The 21,634-nt window shown below is 40.7% G+C and overlaps 1 protein-coding gene across 1 annotated transcript in view; it reads left to right on the forward strand.

Moving 5' to 3' along the window:
* ERICH6 (glutamate rich 6) overlaps window positions 1–21,634 on the forward strand; it is a 305,679-nt gene that overhangs the window by 72,265 nt on the left and 211,780 nt on the right. The window contains exons 2-3 of the mRNA XM_086944146.1: window positions 9,831–9,900; window positions 12,928–13,031. Of these exons, the coding sequence (XP_086800272.1) occupies window positions 9,831–9,900; window positions 12,928–13,031 (174 nt within the window). The remainder of the gene's footprint in view (window positions 1–9,830; window positions 9,901–12,927; window positions 13,032–21,634) is intronic.

Below are 21,634 nucleotides of genomic sequence, written 5' to 3' on the forward strand. Positions count from 1 at the left end.
GTATGAACAGCTTCAGATGCCGATACGTATTCCAACTCCCTCGTCTTGTAATGCCTGATGCGTTTCAGTAAACCCTTCCTCAGAGGTTCAAGACGGTGAAATAGCTGCACGTCTGACTGTCATCCTTTTACCCCAAATACTAGCTACGTAAAAGTCTATATTAGTTATTGATTAGTTACCTGATTATTTGACTGGGAGTGTGAATGTGTGTGTGGTTTGGTGAGGGATCTGTGACTGCCCAGAGATATGTGAATAGTTAATTCAGTACGTATATGAGGTTAAGAATATGTGTTATAATAGTTGTTTGGGTGAGTGAATATCTTTATGGGTGTGGTGATGAGCAAAAATATTTCTCAATGGTACACGCCCAACAAAGTAGAAAACATAAAAGACAGTGTATGTGACAGTTGTTGTATATAAATAAGTGTACATAAAACTCATTGATTGCATGAGTGACTGTATAGATAACTGTATACTTATAATAGTGATTTCATAACACACATGAGTTACTATCTATATGAATAAATGAAGTGCTATTTGTATACGTGTGTAGCTGAGTAAATGTAAATAGGATACATTGTTTGCAAAAGTGAGTAGGATGACTGCATAACTGAATAGGGTGTGTGCTGGTGTATAATGTCAATATAGGAGTATAAGTATATTTGATGGTGTTCTATTGATCATTGACAACATGTATGAGTGAATCTATAGGTAATTGATTAGATTTGTGTGTAGATCTAGGAATCACTGTGTGGGTTTTTAGATACTTGTATTGCTGTGTCAATGGATTCAAATATGGTACTCTGTATTTTACCGTGAGTGGTGAAAGGTTATACTAGTGTATTGTGAGGTGCATCTGATTGTCACGTGGATGATGTCATCAGTAATGTCATCAGTGCGGTCATTTGTGATGTCATCAGTGATGTCACTGACCATGTCATGAATGATGTAATATGTGACATCATCACCAGTGGATTGTGGGCGCGAGAGTTACAGTTAGTACAACTAACTATAACAGAGGAATTTCAATGGTTTTGTATGAGTGAAATGTCCAGCTAACTAAAACACCTCTGAAACCTATGGATTTTTTCAATGAATTTCTAAGGTTTTTTAAATGATAATTCCTAACTATAACCTGCTTGAAACCTATGGTTTTTTCAGTGAATTTCAAAGGTTTTTTAAATGCTAATTCCTAACTATAACCTGCCTGAAACCTATGGTTTTTCAGTGAATTTCAAAGGTTTTTTAAATGCTAATTTCTAATTATAATGTTCATTAAGCATATCTGTTTTTTTCTTTCTTTTTTAATCATCATCCCAATCTCAACCTAGTAAAAAATGCAAATATCACCACTCCTCAATTGATTCCTTCCGCCAACAAAATCGTCACAAACCACTAAAAAAACAGGCGATAGCTCCACTTACCAGTAACAAATTAGCATCAACATTTAACTGGTGTAAGGAGGTTGACTATCTACTGTGTGAATTACACCCAACTCACACCCATATTTAAAGAACAATATGTGATAGAGGTACTAATCATGCACCTCCGACACCCAACAAAATCACAACACCCAGCGCCACCACCACCACAACCACCCCCCCCGATCCCTCCCCCTACTACCTCAGAGGCAGCGCAAAACAGGACAACGGACCTTCCCGAGATACCATATCCTCTCAACCGCACAATAGCTGAATGCTCAGAGATGTGGCAACAAACTATATATAAGGGAGTAAATTCGCATATCTATATATATATAAAAACAAATGTATGTCTGTCTGTTTGTCCTTTATGCATTACTACACCATTCATCCGATCGGCATGAAACTTTGGGAAGTTGTTGAGTACACTCCCGCGAAGGTTTCTGGCAAAAAAAAATAAATGAAAAACACGTTAAATATCGGCCCCTTGGCCCCCCAAGGACCTAATAATCTTTCCAATACTGAACGTTTACAGTTTTTGGTGCAACTCGCTTTTGCAATGACCATCAACAAAGCACAAGGACAAACGCTGCAAGTGTGTGGACTAGATTTGGAGAATCCCTGCTTCTCACATGGACAACTGTATGTGGCCAGCTCACGCGTCGGAAAACCTTCTGATTTATTCGTGTACACAAAAAATACTGTGTATCCACAAGCACTCGAATAAATAAAACATAATTAAAACAACACTTTAAAATGTATGTTTTCAATATTAAAATTAATAAGTTTCAATAAAAATGACACAATATAAATTGAATGTTATCATAACAAGTTTCCTTAAATTTCCTTTCCAACGTGCGACGTAAGCTAGTCAACAATTATTTACAGACTCCCAAATGTGCCAGTGATATGCTATACACAACTCACTATAGAAACAAAAAACTTTTCCATGTGGATATATAGTATGGATACAGACAGAACAACGAAAAAAATGGCCAAAAGGGCAAAGCAAAAATCTGTCTGTATACTTGTAGTCAGTGTTACAGACTCAAATTCTTATAAACACACCATTGCATTTTACAATATTCCATTATCACATTGCATATGGGGTTTTATGGTCCGCACAAGTATACAGACAGATTTTTGCTTTGCCCTTTTGGCCATTTTTTTCGTTGTTCTGACTTGAATGTTGTGGGTCACGGCTGTGCCCACTTGTTATTAATTTGTTCTCACATCGTGCTTAATCAACTAGAACGCTAAAAATAAATTTCTTGTCCGGCTGGACAAAAGACATATCACGTATCAGGTGTATGATTATTGTTTCTGTACATTATTCCTTCCACAAATAGGGACAACTGTCCTGTGTAATATGATACTGCCCAAGGTCCCTATGGCATACCTTTTGGGTTCCCTTGTCTTTTTGTAAACACTCAAGTTTGCTAGGACACAGCGGGTACCTCGACTCCCGCCCTGCCATAGCAAACAGCAGTGTCCCGGGGGTAGACACCTTGAGACACAGCAGGAGCTGCTCCTGGGGGGTGGTGTTCCCCAAGGCTTTCGACTGCTCCAGAATGCAGACCACGCGGCACCCCTCCTAAAATATAAAAAGCCCCGGAGGGTGGTAATCTATGGGGCTTAGACAGACCTTTGAGCTCCCTCACCCATGTATTTTGTAGCACTGAGGAATGGCGGTCCCGGGGGTACAGGACCCCTCAGAACCCCCATCAAATGTAATATTATAGACCCCGGGATTTGGCCCTCCCAGGTAGCTAATTTTTAAACAAGCACAGGAGCCTGCGCTTCGTTTTTTTTATTACAGCGGATCCATGCACCCAGCGCACATTTCTCAGTTTTTTCAACAAAAATGAAATAAAATTGGAGGGGCCCTAGGGGTCCACCGAGGGTATAGATATATAAGTACTTTTAATTGTAATGTTTTCAGAAACTACTGAACGGATTTACACTATTTAAGCAAAAGGCATGAGTCTGAACAGAGGACTACCTCTTTGCCAAATTTGGTATAATTCCGTTCAGCCATTCGACTGTAGCCGCAATGAACGGTTCCTATGGAAAATTGCATGGGAAAACACGTTTTGGGACCCCCCATTTTTAGGCCCCCGCTTCAAATGCAATATTTTAGACCCCAGGATTTGTCCTTCTCAGGTAGCTAATTTTTAAACAAGCACAGGAGCCCTCGCTTCATTTTTATTTGTTTTACAGCGGATCCATGCACCCAGCGCACATTTCTCAATTTTTTCAACAAAAAATAAATGGTTTTTGGGCCCTTGGGGTCCTTATGGGACCCCCTAAGCAGGTCTAGAGGGTCAAAATATTTCTTACCTGCTCCCTTTATACTTTTTGAACACTTGTTCCACTAATTTCTATACCCTCGCTTCTACTGAGGCACAAAATGGCTGCCAACACTTCCTGGTTTCGAATGTTGACAACCTCTTAGCATTCAGCGCGTAATCGGGACGGTGCGCTTATGGTGCGCGGAAGATGCGCGGATCTACCGAGGCCATAGATATATATGTACTTTTAATTGTAATTTTCTCAGGAACTACTGAACGGATTTACACCATATAAGCAAAAGGCACGAGTCTGAACCAATGACTACCACTTTGCCAAATTTGGTGTTATTTCGTTCAGACGTTCGGGCTGCAGCCACGATGAACGGTTCCTACGGAAAATTGCATGGGGAAAACACGTTTTGGGACCTCCCTTTTTTCTCAGCCCCCGCTTCACGAATCACCCCAAGACTTTCAGAATAGGAGCGGACCGGAGCGCCCCACCAGTTTTGAAAATTTTGCGAATATTCGTCAACCGGCACTAAAGTTATTCCAAATAGAATGATGCAGATTTCCTATGGAAAATAGGTCCTAACTATAAATACCCACTGGCGACCGCCAGTAGGTAATATATATATATATATATATATATATATATATAAGTCAAAACAAGGTTACCCTCTAGAGGAGGTCCTCCCAGAAAGTGGGGCTTCAACCATTGAGGACCACAGCCACATCAGTTTGAAACTTTATTCAAAGTACATTGGCTCAACGCATTTCGAACAGGTCGTTCTTGATCACGAGCCCAGAACAACTGCAGCCTTGAACGAAACATAATTATAGTCCTGGCCCAGTGGGCGTTTCTTTACCTCGTTAGGTGTGCCCCTTAGCTTCTTGCTGCTTGGCATTATGGTCATTGAAGTTTCCACAAAGTTCTGATTAGGTTGCACCAACGTTCTGCAATAACAAACAGTAAAATCCAAGTGGAGTGATGAACAGTTCAGGGAAACTGAATGCGCTGCAATTGAATGTCACACAATGTTGAACTTTCTGCTCAAACGCGGCGCTTCAGTCTGGTGCGTCGCAGATCCACTTTTCAGCGGCGGGCCGTCCTCGCGACCGGGCAAGGCTGCTCACATAAGTCAAAACAAGGCTACCCCCTAGAGGACGTCCTCCCAGAAAGTTGGGCTTCAACCATTGAGGACCACAGCCACATCAGGTTTGAAACTTCAATCATAATTGAATTGGAATTGGAAAATAGGTCCTAACTATAACTACCCACTGGTGACCGCCAGTAGGCTATATATATATATATATATATATATATATATATATATATATATATATATATATTGCGCTCATCAAATCCAGGCGAATCCACAAGGAATGAAAGACAGCACTCGGGAGGTTCCTTTTTACCACAGAGTACTTTATTAACTACAAGCTAACCCACAGACGCGTTTCGGCGATTTGCCTTTGTCAGTGTGTGTCTCCACACGCACAAACCGGTGCATTTATCATAATCAGCATTAACAATGTGCAAGGGTTACACCTCTTAATTGACATCAACAGAGGACTGGAAACCTCCCAACCAGTGTGGGCGCCATCTTGTAACGGTAAAAATTTAACCATATACATTACTTAATGCTCACAAATATGAACTAAGCATTATTAAACCTACAGATAGGTGAAAGCGCTCTAGTGGGGGGTATATAGAATTATTTGAGCTACATTTACACTGTTTGATATAGCCGTGGATCGGCAACAGTCCCCTGGAAATATTCCAAAATCATTAGAGGTGAGTCCCGTTCTTACACTAGATTATTTACATCAGCAGATTGATAAAAAGTCTGTGTCATCGTGTATAAGCTGAAAGAGTCAACAAAGTGAAGGAAAAGTAAAAGGGAGAAAGGGAAAAAGTGCCATATATGCATCATCTATAAGTAATTTACACACATCATTTACTGTTAGGAATCAAAGAGCCCTTTGAACCTATAAGTGATTGTACCACAAAACATGAACCACAAATATACATATATGTGCCAGAAGTTATGTACAACAGTGGACAATCAGTCCCAAGTTTCATCCGAGCATTAGATTTAACCATTGTAATTAGCACCTGAAATGTATAGTTCATGTATTAATCCACAAAAATTCGACAGATAAAGGTACACAGAATACAGTTAGAATCACAGGCAACCCCTACATCATTTGCCTAGATGGAATACCATTTCTTCCCCACTGTTCATCCCCCTAGGCCATTTTGTGGAAAGGTCTATGATATAGCGTGATTCTAGTCTACGTAATCGTCCCAGACGGTCCCCTCCCCTGACAGTGTTCTTAATGGTGTCAAGGCCAAAATATTGCAGCTGACTACGGTGTCTATTATGTTTCTCGGCAAAATGCCGGGTGACTGGATAAGATTGATCTGCTTTATCGATCGCTCTTAGATGTTCTAAGATCCGTAATTTAAGCATGTTGATTGTACTCCCTATATAGCGGAGACCGCACGGGCATGTCAGACAATAAACTGCTAAAGGTGTGCTGCATGTGATAAACTGTTTGATTTGCAGTTTCTTACCAGTCTCGGGTATTTCTATGGAGAGGACCCTTTTACTTCCGGCACACGCTTTGCATTTTCCACATGGGTAGAAACCACTCATGGTTTTTAGGGTGTTGCTCTTAGGGAGTGGTTTCTCTAGATGGCTGGTTACCAGATAGTCCCTTAAAGATCTGGCTTTGTTAAAGGTTATGAGTGGGTGAGTGGGTAGATCATCTTTAAGTGTGTTGTCTGTTTTGAGAATATGCCAGTTCTTACGGAGCATGGCCCTTAAATCATTAGCTCCAGCGGAGAAGGAAGTTATTAATCTGAACTTGCCTTTACCGACTATAGATGTCGTGGTGTTATTCTTAATAGTCGGTTTGGTTGTCAGCAAGGAGTCTCTAGGGATAGCCCTAACCCTTCTCAAGGTGTTATTTAAAAGGATTTCTCCGTATCCCCTGGCCTTGAATCTGTTCACACATTCCATCGCTGCCACCTCAAAGTCCTCTAATTTTGAGCAATTCCTTCGGAGTCGGAGTAACTCTCCATATGGAATGCTCTTAATGAGTTGCGGAGGGTGGCAACTGCTGGCAAAAAGTGTGGAATTACCAGCGGTAGTTTTTCTATGTAGGGATGTGTGGATCTGATGGTCCTCTGAAAACACTTTTAGGTCGAGATAGTCCGCAGTTACCGGACTTACCGTCCCTGAAAAATGTAGGTTGTAGTTATTCTCATTCAGTAGGTTGATGTAGGCATGTGCTGTTACAGATGAACCCCGCCAGAAAATGAACAGGTCGTCAATGTACCTGAACCAACCCTCAGTCTTCCCCTCTGAGCCATCTACCAAACAGCTCCTGGGTACCTGCTCCTCCCACCAGCCAACGAAAAGGTTCGCGTAGCTGGGAGCGAAGCAGGTACCCATCGCCGTTCCAGACACCTGCCTGAACAATTGGTCCTCGAATAAAAAGATGTTATTATTCAAACAAAATTCAGTGAATTCGAGGATCATGGTGTTATGTTTGGTGAATCTTAATTGTCTCAAGTTCAGGAAATGCTGAATATATATATATATATATATATCTTAGCTAAACGTTAAAGGATGTAGCCAAAATTGTGATTCTCCAGCTTCAATATTTTGAACTGTGTTTTTGCAACAAGTTTGAATGAAGGAAGGATTCACATTATAGATGCTATAATGATACAGGCATAAAAGAACCTAAGATTAATACCATGGAAACTTAGCAGTTTCAATCCTGACATCATCTTCCAAGTAATGCATACTCCCTTCCCCAACACAATACTAGGAACATTTTCTGTGTCCTACACCACAGAATAATCATGTTTAGAATAGAGTATTACCCCCTTTTGGGGCCTTTCTTGTTTATTGGCACATTATTCTCCACAATTATTTTAATTCCTACTGCTCTTTATTTGTGCTATTGTACTGATGTTTTACATTGTTTTCTTCAACTCAATAAAGCTTTTCAAACGAAAAGAATAGAGTATTACAGTATCTTAGTGGGGTCTTGATCACAGATAGCTATCTTGGAAGGATTTCCTTTAGTTTATTCTCTTGATTTAGTTCAGTATATATTGTTTCAACATCTTGATTTTGCTCCAAACAAAGCTAGATATTTCTCTGTGGGTATAGGTATTGAAGGAATGTAATACTATAGACTTTTGTGTATTTTCTGTGCAAGCCCCTAGTAACCAAGTACTTGATTCACAAACTGCACGTTGTAGCAAGTACTGTAGTACTGCAATACTACTACAAAATGTATTACAAATTTGCTATTCACAAACTGCACTTTTGTTGTAACTAAAACTTTAGAGTAAGTTTACTCACTTTTGGTGTTCGTAAACTGCACTTTTGTAGTAATTTACACTTTTGAGTAAGTTTTACTACTTTTTGGTATTCACAAACCACACTTTTGTAGTAAGTTAGAGGTTTGTAGTAACTTACACTTTTGATGTAAGGCCTCACTCCATTATATTATGGGAGGGTGTTGCAATATCAGTTGTTGGCCATGTGTAGTGCTGGCGTAGTACAAAAGTATACTTTACTACAAAAGTGCAATTTGTGAATACCAAAAAGTAGTAAACTTACTCAAAAGTGGAAACTTACTCAAAAGTGGAAAATTACTCAAAAGGGTAAATTACCTTTGTGAATCTTGTCTTTATTTGTTAGCCAACTGTTTGAAGTTCATCATGACACAGACCACTGTCCTGCATTTCTACAGTGATTGGTCATGTTATAGCAATATCCATGCTAGCATGGGCCAATAGATACGAAAATAGCTGAGCTGTTACTAACAAGGCCATTGCTAGTCCGAAACCATCGAATTTAGAACAGCTCATTTGATAAGATGAAAAAAATATATATTGCTTTTTGTCCAGGTACTGCTCATGCCAACCATTCAAAAGTCGAAATCCTTCAGGAGGCCAGAGCCTTGTTTAAAAGACTCTGCCAATCATTAATATGTTTGTTTTCCTACGAATTTATTGATTACTGGTTCGAGCAGTTGGTGAAAGTCAACACTGATAATATCAGGGTTTGGATATGAAGGTTTGTCCTCCATTAGGGTTTCCTAGGCTATTAGGCCTATACTCCTTCAACAGAATTCTTTGCTTTTCGTTATCAATTTCCAAGAATGCTGCCATTTTGTCTTGTGAATGATGTTTTGGTATAAACACTAGAATGAGTACCTTACTTACATGGACTCAGTGTGCCCAGTACGTTTAAAAGGACTTTGTAGCTTGCAGGTGCAGAAAATACACTAGTGTCAAAAGAGTAGGTAAAGGCACAGATAGCAGCACCCATGAAGGAATTTAAGCCTGAAAGTGTTGATTTACAAAGAGGAACAAATGATTTTTAGCAGTTTTCTGTGAACCCAGATTGCCCCTGTTGTAACAGGCGCAAGGTTGCTGGGACGATGGCATCAGTATATGCTTTACAAAGATATTAGTGGTATACATGAGAGTCATGGTACCCATGCCCAGGATTCACTTATTTCACAATGGAGTATCACACTAGTGTTGACGACTCAAGAACCTCAAATGTATTTCTCATGCCTTGTAAAAGGCAAATTAATTCTTAACATTTCACTTGCAAAGACAAAGTGGTGGAAATTAAAAGCAATCATTCTAAAGGTGTGCATGCAAATATTTATTTTTCTTTGTGGTCTTGGCAACGAGCAAATTGCGCCTGTGGAATATGTCAGTGATAAAAATGTGCTTTTTCATTGATTTACATTTTTTTTTTTGTGGCTTGCATTGGGGTCATTTTGTTTGCAGTGCACAGGGAAATGGTTTTTTTTTAGATTGAAATGTGTATTTTGTGCAGAGGGACACAATTTATGCAAAGCATTTTTTCTACTTGTGATTTTTTTTTAATGTGAACAGAACTCATGAATGACCTAAGGGTGGATAGCCAGGTGTCTGGAAAAGTTGGACCATAAAAATTATGCAGGTGAATGAATCTCTGTGCAGGAGCCCAGCACCTCAGTTTCAGCGACATTTTTAATTTTCTGTTTACATTGCTTAGAGTAATAAAGTACAACCTTTTTTGTCATCCATCAGGTAAAACAAATTTTCCCAGAATACTTGCCGGAATTAGAAGAGAGTTTAGTTTATCACCTAAAGTGGACAAGTAAGTGATTTTCAATGCATGAATCTGTGCAGAGCTTCAGATATCTGCACTAACATTTTTCTAAGCGTGAAGTGTATCCATACTTAATGCAGAAATTGATGGTTCTGCACAAAATGTTGTTTTTCCTTCCATTACTGCTGTATTCAAACTTTCATCCTTTTTTCATGCATGCTATTGTGACTAGTCTTAACTCCACAAGGTGATCTGCACCAGGCAGGACACTTTACCACCTTTGAAAATGAGGAATTTATTTAATAAGATTATGACTCAAGCAATAATAATGGAAATAAGTGAATACCTTTGGAAGGGAAAATCCCTTTCAGGTGCAAATTAGAGATACTTATCCTGAGCCCGATCGAGGCAAACTGTAGCGATCTTTGGCATGATTTTGCTAACAGTAGATCTGTACTATTCCTTGCTATATAGTAAATAACAGGAGTAAGACAGGAGAAGGCCTGGCTTACCGTGGAATTTAGTAGTACGCTAGGAATACTGGAAGAGTAAATTATACCAGAATATTTTTTTAATTGAACCCCTTGTGGTGTAGAATAAGACATCCCTAAGATACATTGGATGATACAAATCTTGTGTTGCATGTTAAATCTATGTAGGCAGCAGGAGAGCCAAGTAAAATAAATGTATACTTACCCTGCAATGTAGCGGATGCAAAATTATTTTAGAACCGTATTGTTCGCCTTGATACATTGACATACAGGCATGCTTTTGTGAAAGGGAGTTACAGTCACTTAGTGTCAGGCAGCTGCAAAGCAGCTATCAACTTTGTCCTGGCACACAGTCACAAATTGGGGTCTTTCGCACTTTTTAGCCAAAGATAAGAGAAATTCACCTGACTGGCAACTGGAGGAAACTGAGATAGATCCTGGAATCACAGAGTCCCTGATAGACATTTTGTGGCTTGACAAATCTTGTATTACAGATATATCAAATGAGTATTTATGTTTCTTCGGAGATGTCCTTAGCATTGTTTAGCTTCTCCTTGTATTGTACCATGCCTTCCCTGATCAGATGTTCTTTTTTCCTATAATACATCTCCCACTTACTTTGTTCTACTGCACATAAGCAGATGATGTTAGTTCTCTTTTTCATCTTCATTGATACATTTGAATTTGTGAGGTATACTTTATTGTCAATGGGCCTGCATTTAGTCGACCATTGGTTCTTGTATGTTTTACATATGGGCAATCACCAATATCAATTTTGTGGAAATATTATAATCTCTTATTCAATGTGTCTCCCCTTTCAAATGGTGTCATACACAGTTTTGTGCCACTTGTTAATAATTAATGATGTTGTTCAATTCTTTTGCACTGAAATATACAAAAAGTGATGGATGGAATGCTTGAATTAATCTCAGCCATCAGTAAATACTCAGGACTGCATCCCAGGCCATCGTTATTTTGCACACCATACCACCTCAGTTTGGACCAAGCCATATGCAGATCAGTCTTGACCCTGCTCCAATGAGAACAGTCCAGCTCAAACTGCCAGGCTTGCCTCTTTTATATCATGGCCTAAAGTATATAGTTGGTTCAGAGGATGGTGTAGGATAGCTCTTAATAAACTTGCAGTTCCGAAATTTTCAAATTGAATACATACTTTTTTAATATGGCTGAAACAAGTCACCCTGGTGAGGAAATCAACCCCAGTTTCACAGTGAATTAGGCAAGTTATCCAACAATGTTTTGCTGCAATGAGGACTTTTCATTTGAGGAGTAATACATATATAGTTACCTGCTTTTTTCGAAAATTATTCTTTTTACGTCAGATTGACCAGCTGCACCGCACTGATTTGTGTACTGGTCTCAACCAAGAATTACATATTTTTCTTAATGGCTTCACATCAATTATACGTGTTGACTTCATTCAGGCCACTGTTGAAATGACTAACTGTAATTCAGATGCATGGCCACTGATGAGGCTTATGGTCTAGTGACTCTGTTTTTTTTTTTATTGGTCAGTTCATCCATTCTAGAACAGGTAGTTTTAGGATGACTGCTCTTTCCTTGAAAATGTGAGGAGCAGGAGTGGGAGGAAGGCATAAAATATTGTTTTCAGGATATCCTTAAGAATACTTTTTTCTCTATTATCTTTTAGGACTCAGTACTGACTAGATCCAAATTCCAAGTATTTTTTTTTTTTTTAATGAAGTGTGTTGGAAGAGCAAAAGTCTGAATTTCTATAGGTAACAAATCTCTAGATGAAATCCTGTAGGCATGTCAGAACAGTGAACTAATGTGAGGGTTTGTATTGAGCTGATATGAAGCCAGTGAAGTAACTGAAGGGAATGTTAACGTGATCAGTCAGCATGCCTTGCAGATCCCATAACCCCTTCGCTGCGGTGGCTATTCCGCTGCAGCGCTAAGGGGGAGGCGGGAAAGCACAGCGCTCTCGTGCTCGTGACGGAACCACTCCGTCACGGCCCATGGGTGAGCTGTGCTTGTGACGGAACGGTTCTGTCACGGCCCGCCTGCTCTTTAGAACGTCAGCGCAGGCACGGAATTCGCACCGCGCAGGTGCGGCGAGCAGGCTGTGACGAAACCGTTCCGTCACCAGCACAGCCCGCCCGAGGCTCGTGACGGAACGGTTCCGTCACGAGCATGGGAGGGGTTAAGCAGCCTAAATCTGGACACGCAGAGGTATCCTGCGTCATATATTGACATAGGTCACATGTTTACAAAGCTGACATTTATAATGCAGAATATTTAGGAGGTGAAGATAATGGGGAGTGACTTGTCTGTATCGACTGAGGATGTAGCAACAGAGCTTATAGTTTAGCAACCTAAGGACCATTTGAAGTTGCTTTTTCCTTGGTATCTCTCGGTCTTTGTGTAGGTCTGTTATAGACACTCAACTGTCTTATAGGTGAATCCTCAAGTCCTCAGTGACGTTTTTCTGCCCATCAATAGATTGCCTATACATTGATCATTTACCTTCATCCAATGTTGATCTGTTAGCTATTAATCGGTTTTTCTGTTATTCAATCAACTGTATTTTATCCAACTGCAGTGAATGTCATTTGCCACAGACCACCGAATCAAAGCCAAAGGGAATCTCGAGGGAAATGCAGACGGAAGAAAGTTGGCTTTATGAGAATTCTGAAAAGAAAATGGGTAAGTGAAGAATTGAAGGGATGTAAAAAGTTCACGGACACAACAGCTGTTAAAAAACGCTCACAAATAAGACAAAATAGTGTAGACAAACAAATCTTTGCCTTTGTAGCACATTTACAGTAAATGCGACCTTTTATAATTTGTGACTGAATTAAGTACTTTTCACCCCCAAGTGTTGTGACCGCCACCTTCACAGATGCCGATAGGTTGGCACCTCATGATGCTTGGCTCACACAAAAGGATACTGGCGCCACCGGCAAGTGTCAAGGGTGCACCAGCTTTCATCTTTCTTATGGCCTTAAGGCGCTGCTTCAGTTATGTTTCTGAATATTGTCATGAAGCTCAAAGGAAGCTGCTACTACCACTTGCCAATGGTAAAAAAAACAGTCCACTCTCTTGGCTTTGTTTTTGTTGCATCCAGTTGACAGCCACTACTACATGGACTTCATTTGTAATCATTGTACTTGGAAGCAGGTAGGCAGCCCACCTTGACCTCCTCAGCATTCACCGGCATATTGAGAATATTGGGCAGCGTCAGAGGTAAGCCTCTCCTCTTCCATTTGTTGCATTATGCCAACATTAAGCGCACAGTGCTGGCCAGGCAGCATAGTATGGCACCTAAGGACTATGCTGTTAGCTTCAGGTTGAAGCCTGTACCTGCAATGCATTTTAGTTTAGCTTGCCTGCATACAGTGATCATGCAGTGGACTCACAACAATATCGACCTACGTAACAACTGCACTTTACCACTGAATGGGATAAACACACTACAGCCTCCTAACAAATTATCCTCAGAAACAAGTTTGTTTTACTGCTGTTAATAGATAGCACAGGCAGGAATACAGGATCTCCCCACACTTCTTTAAAGTGCTGTCCACCTAACACCGGATCTGCTCTTAAACATAAGTAGGAAAACCTGATTTTCATTCTTTAGACACCTGATGTTGTTTGACGAGGTCTTGGTATACCCAGGCGGTGGAGTTATCATCTGCAACTTAGTTTCACTTAAGGTACACAGGGAAGGAATATGGAATTACTGTAATCTATGAGAGTAGTCTATTTCTATTTACTAAAGACCTTGTAGTGTAACATTTGATCTCTTTAATTTACACTATGAGTGATATAATGACAAAAATCTACCATCTTGCAGAGAAGTCCATCTGGGACTCTGGGGTCAGTCATACATTGTAAAATATAAAATAACTCAACTAGACGGTTGTGTCAAGATGTACAAAACATCCGTGGCCAGCTTTGATTAGAACAGTGTGAATATGGAGGCTAAAAGATGTTTGTGGACCTTCTTTAACCAGTGTCCTCTGCTACAGCCCTGTGTGTTGTGGTTACAGGTTCCCTCACTTATCTCTACTCCGTGGTAAGCTGAATTCCTTTTTTATGTGGAAAAGATTGTCAAAGTCAGGGAATGGCCATACATGCAAAATGGTTAATTTCCATGCCATGTGATATCTTGAAGTTGACCTGAGCAATATCCTTTTACATTGCGGTCCCCGCTGATGAGGAATTGTACGTTTTTCAAACCCACCAGCTCTCCATGGGATCCCCAACCCAAGAAGTTTGCAATATTATTCACCCGCTTTGTTTGCTGTTATATAAAACTATCCATTAGGGGCATATCCCATCCCTATGAAAGAGTGTGTTGTTGAGAATAAGAGACCTAATCTGGGCTTTGGTGCAGTGGCCCCCTTTAGTCTTCTTATCACCACATCTGTCTTGGCTAAAATACTAGAAAAACATAATTGTAGTTCAGTTACAGGAGTGTCTTGATTCAACTAACTTCGGTGTAGTGATGACTGCACTGGCTGCTTGTTATTCTTGCGGTATCTGCCTTTCGAGTTTGATACTTTCGACTACTGCTCCCTTTTGAAGAGGTTAACCATGTGGGCCCATGTTCTTCAAACCACATCCAATTGGTTTGAATCATACCTCCAACAGCATTCACAGAATGCAACCCTAGGTGGTCTTTTCTGTTCCCTGTCATGTGAGGCTCTTCAGGGCCAATTCATATCTATTTAGCCCCTGTGTTCAGCATTCTTAAAGCCACCCTTATATAAACTACCCACAATGTCATGTGATCATGAGGGAGTTTCAGAAATATATATGTATTGTTTGACACTCTGTTACCAATGTAAAAAATTGTAAACGTTAAACTATAACAAAAAGACCTTGATTATGATTGCTTTGTTAAAGCCTCTGTTTGCACGGGTATCAAAATGATAAGTTTATTGATAAAATCTGACAGTCACGTTTTTCCCTAAATAAATTTCAGCAGGAAAAGCTTGCAAGAATTTACCAGGGGGAAATGCCTAATAAATACTAGCACAGGGAGACTTTGGTGCAGTAAATGTCAAAATCCACAGTTCACTAAATAATGTTCCACAGGTATTGTTTTTAAGTATTTGCAATAAATAACACCATCCTGTAGTTTAACATTCCTTCCAATCAAAGTGGTATTTCATGGTAAAGGGACAGACTAAACTGCAAACATGTCAAATGCATTTCAAATAGATGGTTCGCAAAGAAATTTGTCAAACGGTATATCAGCAGTTTTTGGTCCTGGGGATCCTGGCACGCACACTCCCCCCTTTTTTGCAAATACAGACAAATGGAGATTTAAACAGGCAAAGCTGAATGAATTACATCAGCTTCTTTCCCCATAGTACCTTGCAAATATCTAATTATTGCTAAAACACTATTTTCTCATTTATGTTTGTAAAATATTGGAATATTGGAATTGTGGCGAAAGGCAAAGGTCCCACTTCAATCCACTCCCACATTTCTCGGAATAAAAACGATACCCTGCATATTCAATAGAGACTTCTAGCTTCAGGTTCCTTACCTTAGAATTTCCCCAGGCTGCATCCAAAAGATTTTCCATAAGCAGTACCTCTGCATGCCAGGAACTGGCGTTGATCGGCACTGCGTCAGTTGTCGGCATCTTCCATGCCAGAAGTGATGTTGCGGTACCTATATAGGCACCACCGAGGCATACTGCCATAATTATTTTCTTTCCACGCCAGCCAGCACTGTTTTGGAGAAGAGCTACCCCTCTGTCACTTTTTGATAGACCTTTTTTGACATTTTATCGACTTCTTTTGAGCTTCACCTCCTGATGTGTCGAGGATGTCCTAGCGCAAGTCTGGTTTTAAGCCCTGCGACGCCTGTCACCAGCTAATGTCAGTGATGGACCCGCACCTAGTTTGCCTTCGGTGTTTGAAGCGTGACCATGGCACCAGGGCATGCTCCGATTGCTGGGCCATGGCTCCAAAGGCTTTAAGGGTGATGTCACTGAAGCTGCTAGTGCCTCGGTATGTGACACCACAGCAGTTGAGATCTCGGTCGAGGGAAAGTTCCAGAGATCATTTGCGAAACCCGAAGTCCTCTTTTTTCTGTTCAAAGACATCGGGACATTCAAATAGGAGGCATAAGAAGAAGAGTAAGAAGTCAAAGTGTTCTTTGACTTCTCTCCATCGATCAGCTGATGTGTTGAGGGAGCCTCTGCATTCCTGAACTCATTCTCCGGAAGCTCCGCCTGGGCAGACTCTGCGCCTTCCCGAATTGCCGAAGGCCAGAGTGACCCCCACCTAGTTAGGAGAATTATGTGAGGCTGTTCATTTTTGGGTGGTCCAACCCCTGCTGTGCGTCTTCAGGTACCGCGCCTAGTCTGCCTCTTTACCACCATGGTTAATCCAGTTGGTGGAAGGATTCTCCGTCCCCTGTCCCACTGGCAGTTCATAACGTCGGTTATGTGGGATATGAGTTGCTCCCTCCCCTTAAAGACTACACCTCCCCCCCCATTGCCACCATCTCAAGATCGGCTGACAAAGGATCATCTGTCCCTTTTCGGCGAGGTGATGGCTCTCTTGGCAAAGGGGACCATAGAGAGAGTTCCGTTGCCAGAAGTAGGCTGCGGTTGTGATTCCCACTACCTTCTGGTTCCCATAAAGGACAGGGCCTTCACCCTATCCTCGATTTCCGAAACCTCAATCTCTTCTTCAAGAAGGAGAAATTCAAAATGCTGACCTAAATACCTGGCAGCCAAGTTCACTCATTATGTCACTGCTAGGAGCCTCAGATCCTCCACAGCGAACCTTTTTAGGCCCCCCACCTTTAGGTATAAAACCAAAGGAGAAAAATCCATCGCATTCTTGGGACACCTAAGGGCGACGGAATCAGAGACTCAATTTAGAAAATCACTTAAAACCTGGATTTTTGGGCTCACGGATGCATTCTGCTCCTCACTGGTATAGTAAGATCTCTCTCATACTTACCCAGCTAACCTGGTCTCTTCTGTATAGACCCAGGATGCTCCCTCTGGTGCGATGGCTGCTCTTTACAAATATCTAAACCACTCAATCACGTTGGCTCAGGTCTTTTCTGCACTGGACCATGAAGACTGAAAGGTAGCGTTTGACTTGCAGGATGTCTCTTTTTACATACCCATCCTGCCTGTCCATCTGCGCTATCTGCGGTTTTTGGTAGGCCATGAGCATTTTCTGTTCACTGTGCTCCCTTTAGACCTTCTATAACACAAACGGAGCTTAGAGGGAAAAACGGACAGGGTTGCCCTCCACTCAAAAAACTTGTCAACAACAAAAACCCTGCCTTACGGACGAGTTATGTCAGCAATTTTTATATAACGGATCAGTCAAAAAGTCCTGATCGCCGTTATGATCCCCTATATCTTTTGTTTTGTTCGGGGATATTATACTGCACTGCGTACACATGTTTGGATAGTAAAAAGAAACACCTAATGGCCAACAGATCTTTGACAGTCACATAGAACAAACCCAAGCATCTGTCTGGAACCTAAATCAATGCCAAGTGTGCACCACATAGGAATCAAAAAATGTGTGATGAGCCGAATGACACCTCACAGGAACACCACCAGGGGGCAACTGGTATGTAAACTCCAGACTGGGCCCCTTTCTCATCATTGGTCATCATTCGGTTCAAAAGAAAATGTGTCCAAAACAACAAACAAAGAAGTGCAAGAAAACGTGGTAGCAGATGAACTCTGCTTGTGACAAACAAAAGTGCTTAAAATCAGCAGGTACATCTCTCCGCAAATTTATCGAAAAATGGGTGTGTTCTGTTGAATTAAAAAGGCTGGTAGCTATTCTAGCAAACCATTACCTAACAGCGTTAGGTAATGGTTTGACAATGGTTTGTCACAAGCAGAGTTCCTCTGCTACCACATTTTCTTGCACTTCTTTGTTTGTTGTTTTGGACACATTTTCTTTTTATTCCTTCCTAGAAAATTCTTTATAAACATCTTTCTGCCTGGTCTATAGTATATACTCCATCTATGGGCTAGTTGGCAGTGAGATGAGCTACTTGTGCTGGCAGATTTTAGAGGTTTCGATGTTACACCCTGCATGCATATCTTTCTCTCTAATAGTTTCCTAAATTTGCAATATTTATATTTGCCCGAAGAGGATCAAGGTTTAGCTGAAGATGAGTTAGCCTAATTTTACAACTTGCTGCAGGACCCTATTAAGCAGTGGGTGCAAGTCAGAGATTTTGACATGGCTTTGTTCTTGAACCATCTGTAAACCAGTGGGTCTAAACCTCCACACATAACCCAGGTCACACCCTAGATTCGGTTTTAACGTCGTGCATTTTTGGTAAGTGTAGGCAGTGGTGCCCTCATATTGCCAATTCCATTGAATGTCCCAAAAAAATCTGAATTGCCCAAATCCCAGAAAGCAGATTTCTAAATATAATCTCACAAACTGGATTATATGGAATGTTTGATTGAACAATGAGGTAACCTCAACCAAGTAAATTCAATAGATGGGCAAACTAAGCTGCAACTTGATACCTCTTTCCTGGCTGATTACTGAAGAACGGGCACCTATCAAAAGCAATATTAGCTGGCGAAAAGATGTGACCCAGATAGTTGTGGTTCAAGAATGAGCTTGAACACCTCAAACTGAATCTGCTCTTGACCACAGGGAAATGGCAGGGCTCAGTCATGTAAGACATTGCAAATAAAGCTGGGAACATCTGGGACAGTGTTACATGAAGTGCACTTTTATATTACAGAAGGAGCTTTTGAGGCCTCTTCTGCCAGGACATTTTAGATGAGGGTGTACAGGCAAAAAGGTTGTCAGGAGGTCCACTGATAGTGAGCCACAAATAGGTGGTGCACAGTACTGACCTCCCCTGGGTGGCACCGCTAAGCCATAGGAAAGGGAATCCAATGGACCACCTCACATTTACCCCTGCAGGGGAATCTCTGTTCCTCTTTGTAAAGCAGGCTGGGGTGCTGCCTGTCCTGTGAAAGATGGAGTGACTGCTTCAAAGTAGCCGGCCCACCTTTTACTAAGGCCCTTGTTGGTGTCTGCCTTTAGAGCAGTGCATTATCTGTAATATGGCGCGTTGTACTTATTTAAAGGTTACCAAGGTGCAAACATGAACAGTGCACCTTATATATAATACAGCCCCGGAAAGTTTGCTGTTAGGCTGTTCCTTCAGTGCAAGTGAAAACTGTATCAGTATCCTGGCACCAACAGCTAGTGATAACATGGGGTACGGTAAATCCGAGGTTCAGGTGTACTTCTCCTACGCGTTTTCACCTGCCGAATGAGGAATAACCTCAAGAACTGGTGTTTCTCCATCCAATTTCAACAGGTTCTTCCCACATTAATAGTCACTGTTATTGGCACTCATTTTTCATTCGATTTTCCTGGTGAAGAGTGTCCAGACAAAATCGTGAGTACAGTTTCCGCACAACTTGTCATCCAGATCCAGCTGGTAACTCATATCATCAGCTGAATTGGAATTACCAGTCGGCTCGCACTCGGACTCACGGAGGGCTTTATTATTCTATTTGGGTAGCAAAGGTTGGGGAATGTACTACGGGTTTTTGGAATTTATTAATGGAAGAGTCAAGTCAATTCATGCATCTCTATGAGGGACAGCTTGGAAAATACACTCATCATCCAAAATAGTTATGAAAGTAAAAATAGTACACTTATGAAAAATATCAATGAAGGGAAACATCGAAATTGTATTCTGCACATTATAATGGCAAGCGTGTAATGTTCACTGATATCAATTTTTCAAATTTCCAAAGTTCGAAGTAAAGCAATTAGGGCTTGATACCCAAATGTAAACATACACATTTTTGTACGTTTACTCTTTTTTGTCATTCACAAAACTGTATTTTAATGGCAAGTTTACGACTGCGGGGACTTCACAGTTGGGCGGAGAACTCTGCACACAAAAGGATAGGCCTGTCCAATCTTTTTATGTGCAGAGTTCTCCCCCAGACTGCGGAGTCCCTCTGTCATAAACTTACTAATGAAATGCAGATTTATGAATACCAAAAAAGAATGAACTTATACAGACGTGCACATTCACCTTTCTGAATCAGTTCCAGAGTTTATAAATATATTCCACATCATTCTGAGGGCCAGATGTACGACCCTTACATTTTTACGACTTGCATATTGCGTCACTTTGCGACTCGCAATTTGCGATCTGGAAAATGCAATCTACAACAGTGTCACAGACACTGTTAGCGATTCCCAATGGGGTCGTAATTTGCATGCCTCATCAATATTCATGAGGCAAGCGCAATTTGTGACCCCATTGGGAATGACTAGCACTCCCAGGGATGGTGGCCTGCTGTGGTCAGCAGGTCACCATGTCTGGGAATGCTTTTTAAATAAAACATTCTTTTTTTTTTAAATGCAGCCTGTTTTCCTTAAAGAAAAACGGAATCCTTTTTTAAAAAAAAAAATAAACTTTTCAGTTTCATTTTTTAAGGGCAGGCAGTGGTTCCTGGGACCGCTGCCTGCTCTTAAAAAATATTTTCTCACACACTCACAAATGCGGTTGCAAAACAATGTACATGGCAGTGAATCTCGCTATTAGGACGCCCCTCCTAATAACGAGAATCGCAAATTCATTTTTCCGAGTCAGTGACTCGCAAAACAGAGTTTGTACATGCCATCAACCTTTTTTGCTGTTACAAACCAGCTGATGTCCCGTTTGCAAGCACAAAAAACAGTCATACATCTGGATCTAAGTCTTTATATCATGAGAAAGACTATCACATGTAATAAATAGTATGATTTCTGATAACCTAATGCTCTTATTTTACTACTGAGTTTAGGAACACTCATAATCAATATTAGTATAAGTTACTTTAATGACAAACATTTTCTGTACTGCTTGTCCATCCCTGTCATTTACATTTTTTTCCTGGAAATGTCTTTGTATTTTGGGAGGCATCTGATCCCAGGCCCCCCACCCCCAGATAAACATTTAATGCTGGGAAGTTTTCAGTTGGTCAGTCAGTCAAAAAGTTGTTTGTTTAGATTGTGGTCTATAAACATTACCATAAATACATCCCAAAATCCTACATAAGATAAAAGTAGTTACAACAAATAAATATCAGCAATGTACATACAGCAGTATAAACGAAAAGCAGTTTGATGGAGGGTCTCATACCACCCACCAGGTCCCTTACAAACTCTTCTTCTTAGTGATTCAACATGATATATACAATTTAACTTGGTATTGAACCACATACCCAAGTATTTATATTTGTCGACCACATCAACTTTATTCCCACC

The sequence above is a fragment of the Lissotriton vulgaris genome, chromosome 11, assembly GCF_964263255.1.
Source record: "Lissotriton vulgaris chromosome 11, aLisVul1.2, whole genome shotgun sequence".
NCBI lineage: Eukaryota > Metazoa > Chordata > Amphibia > Caudata > Salamandridae > Lissotriton > Lissotriton vulgaris.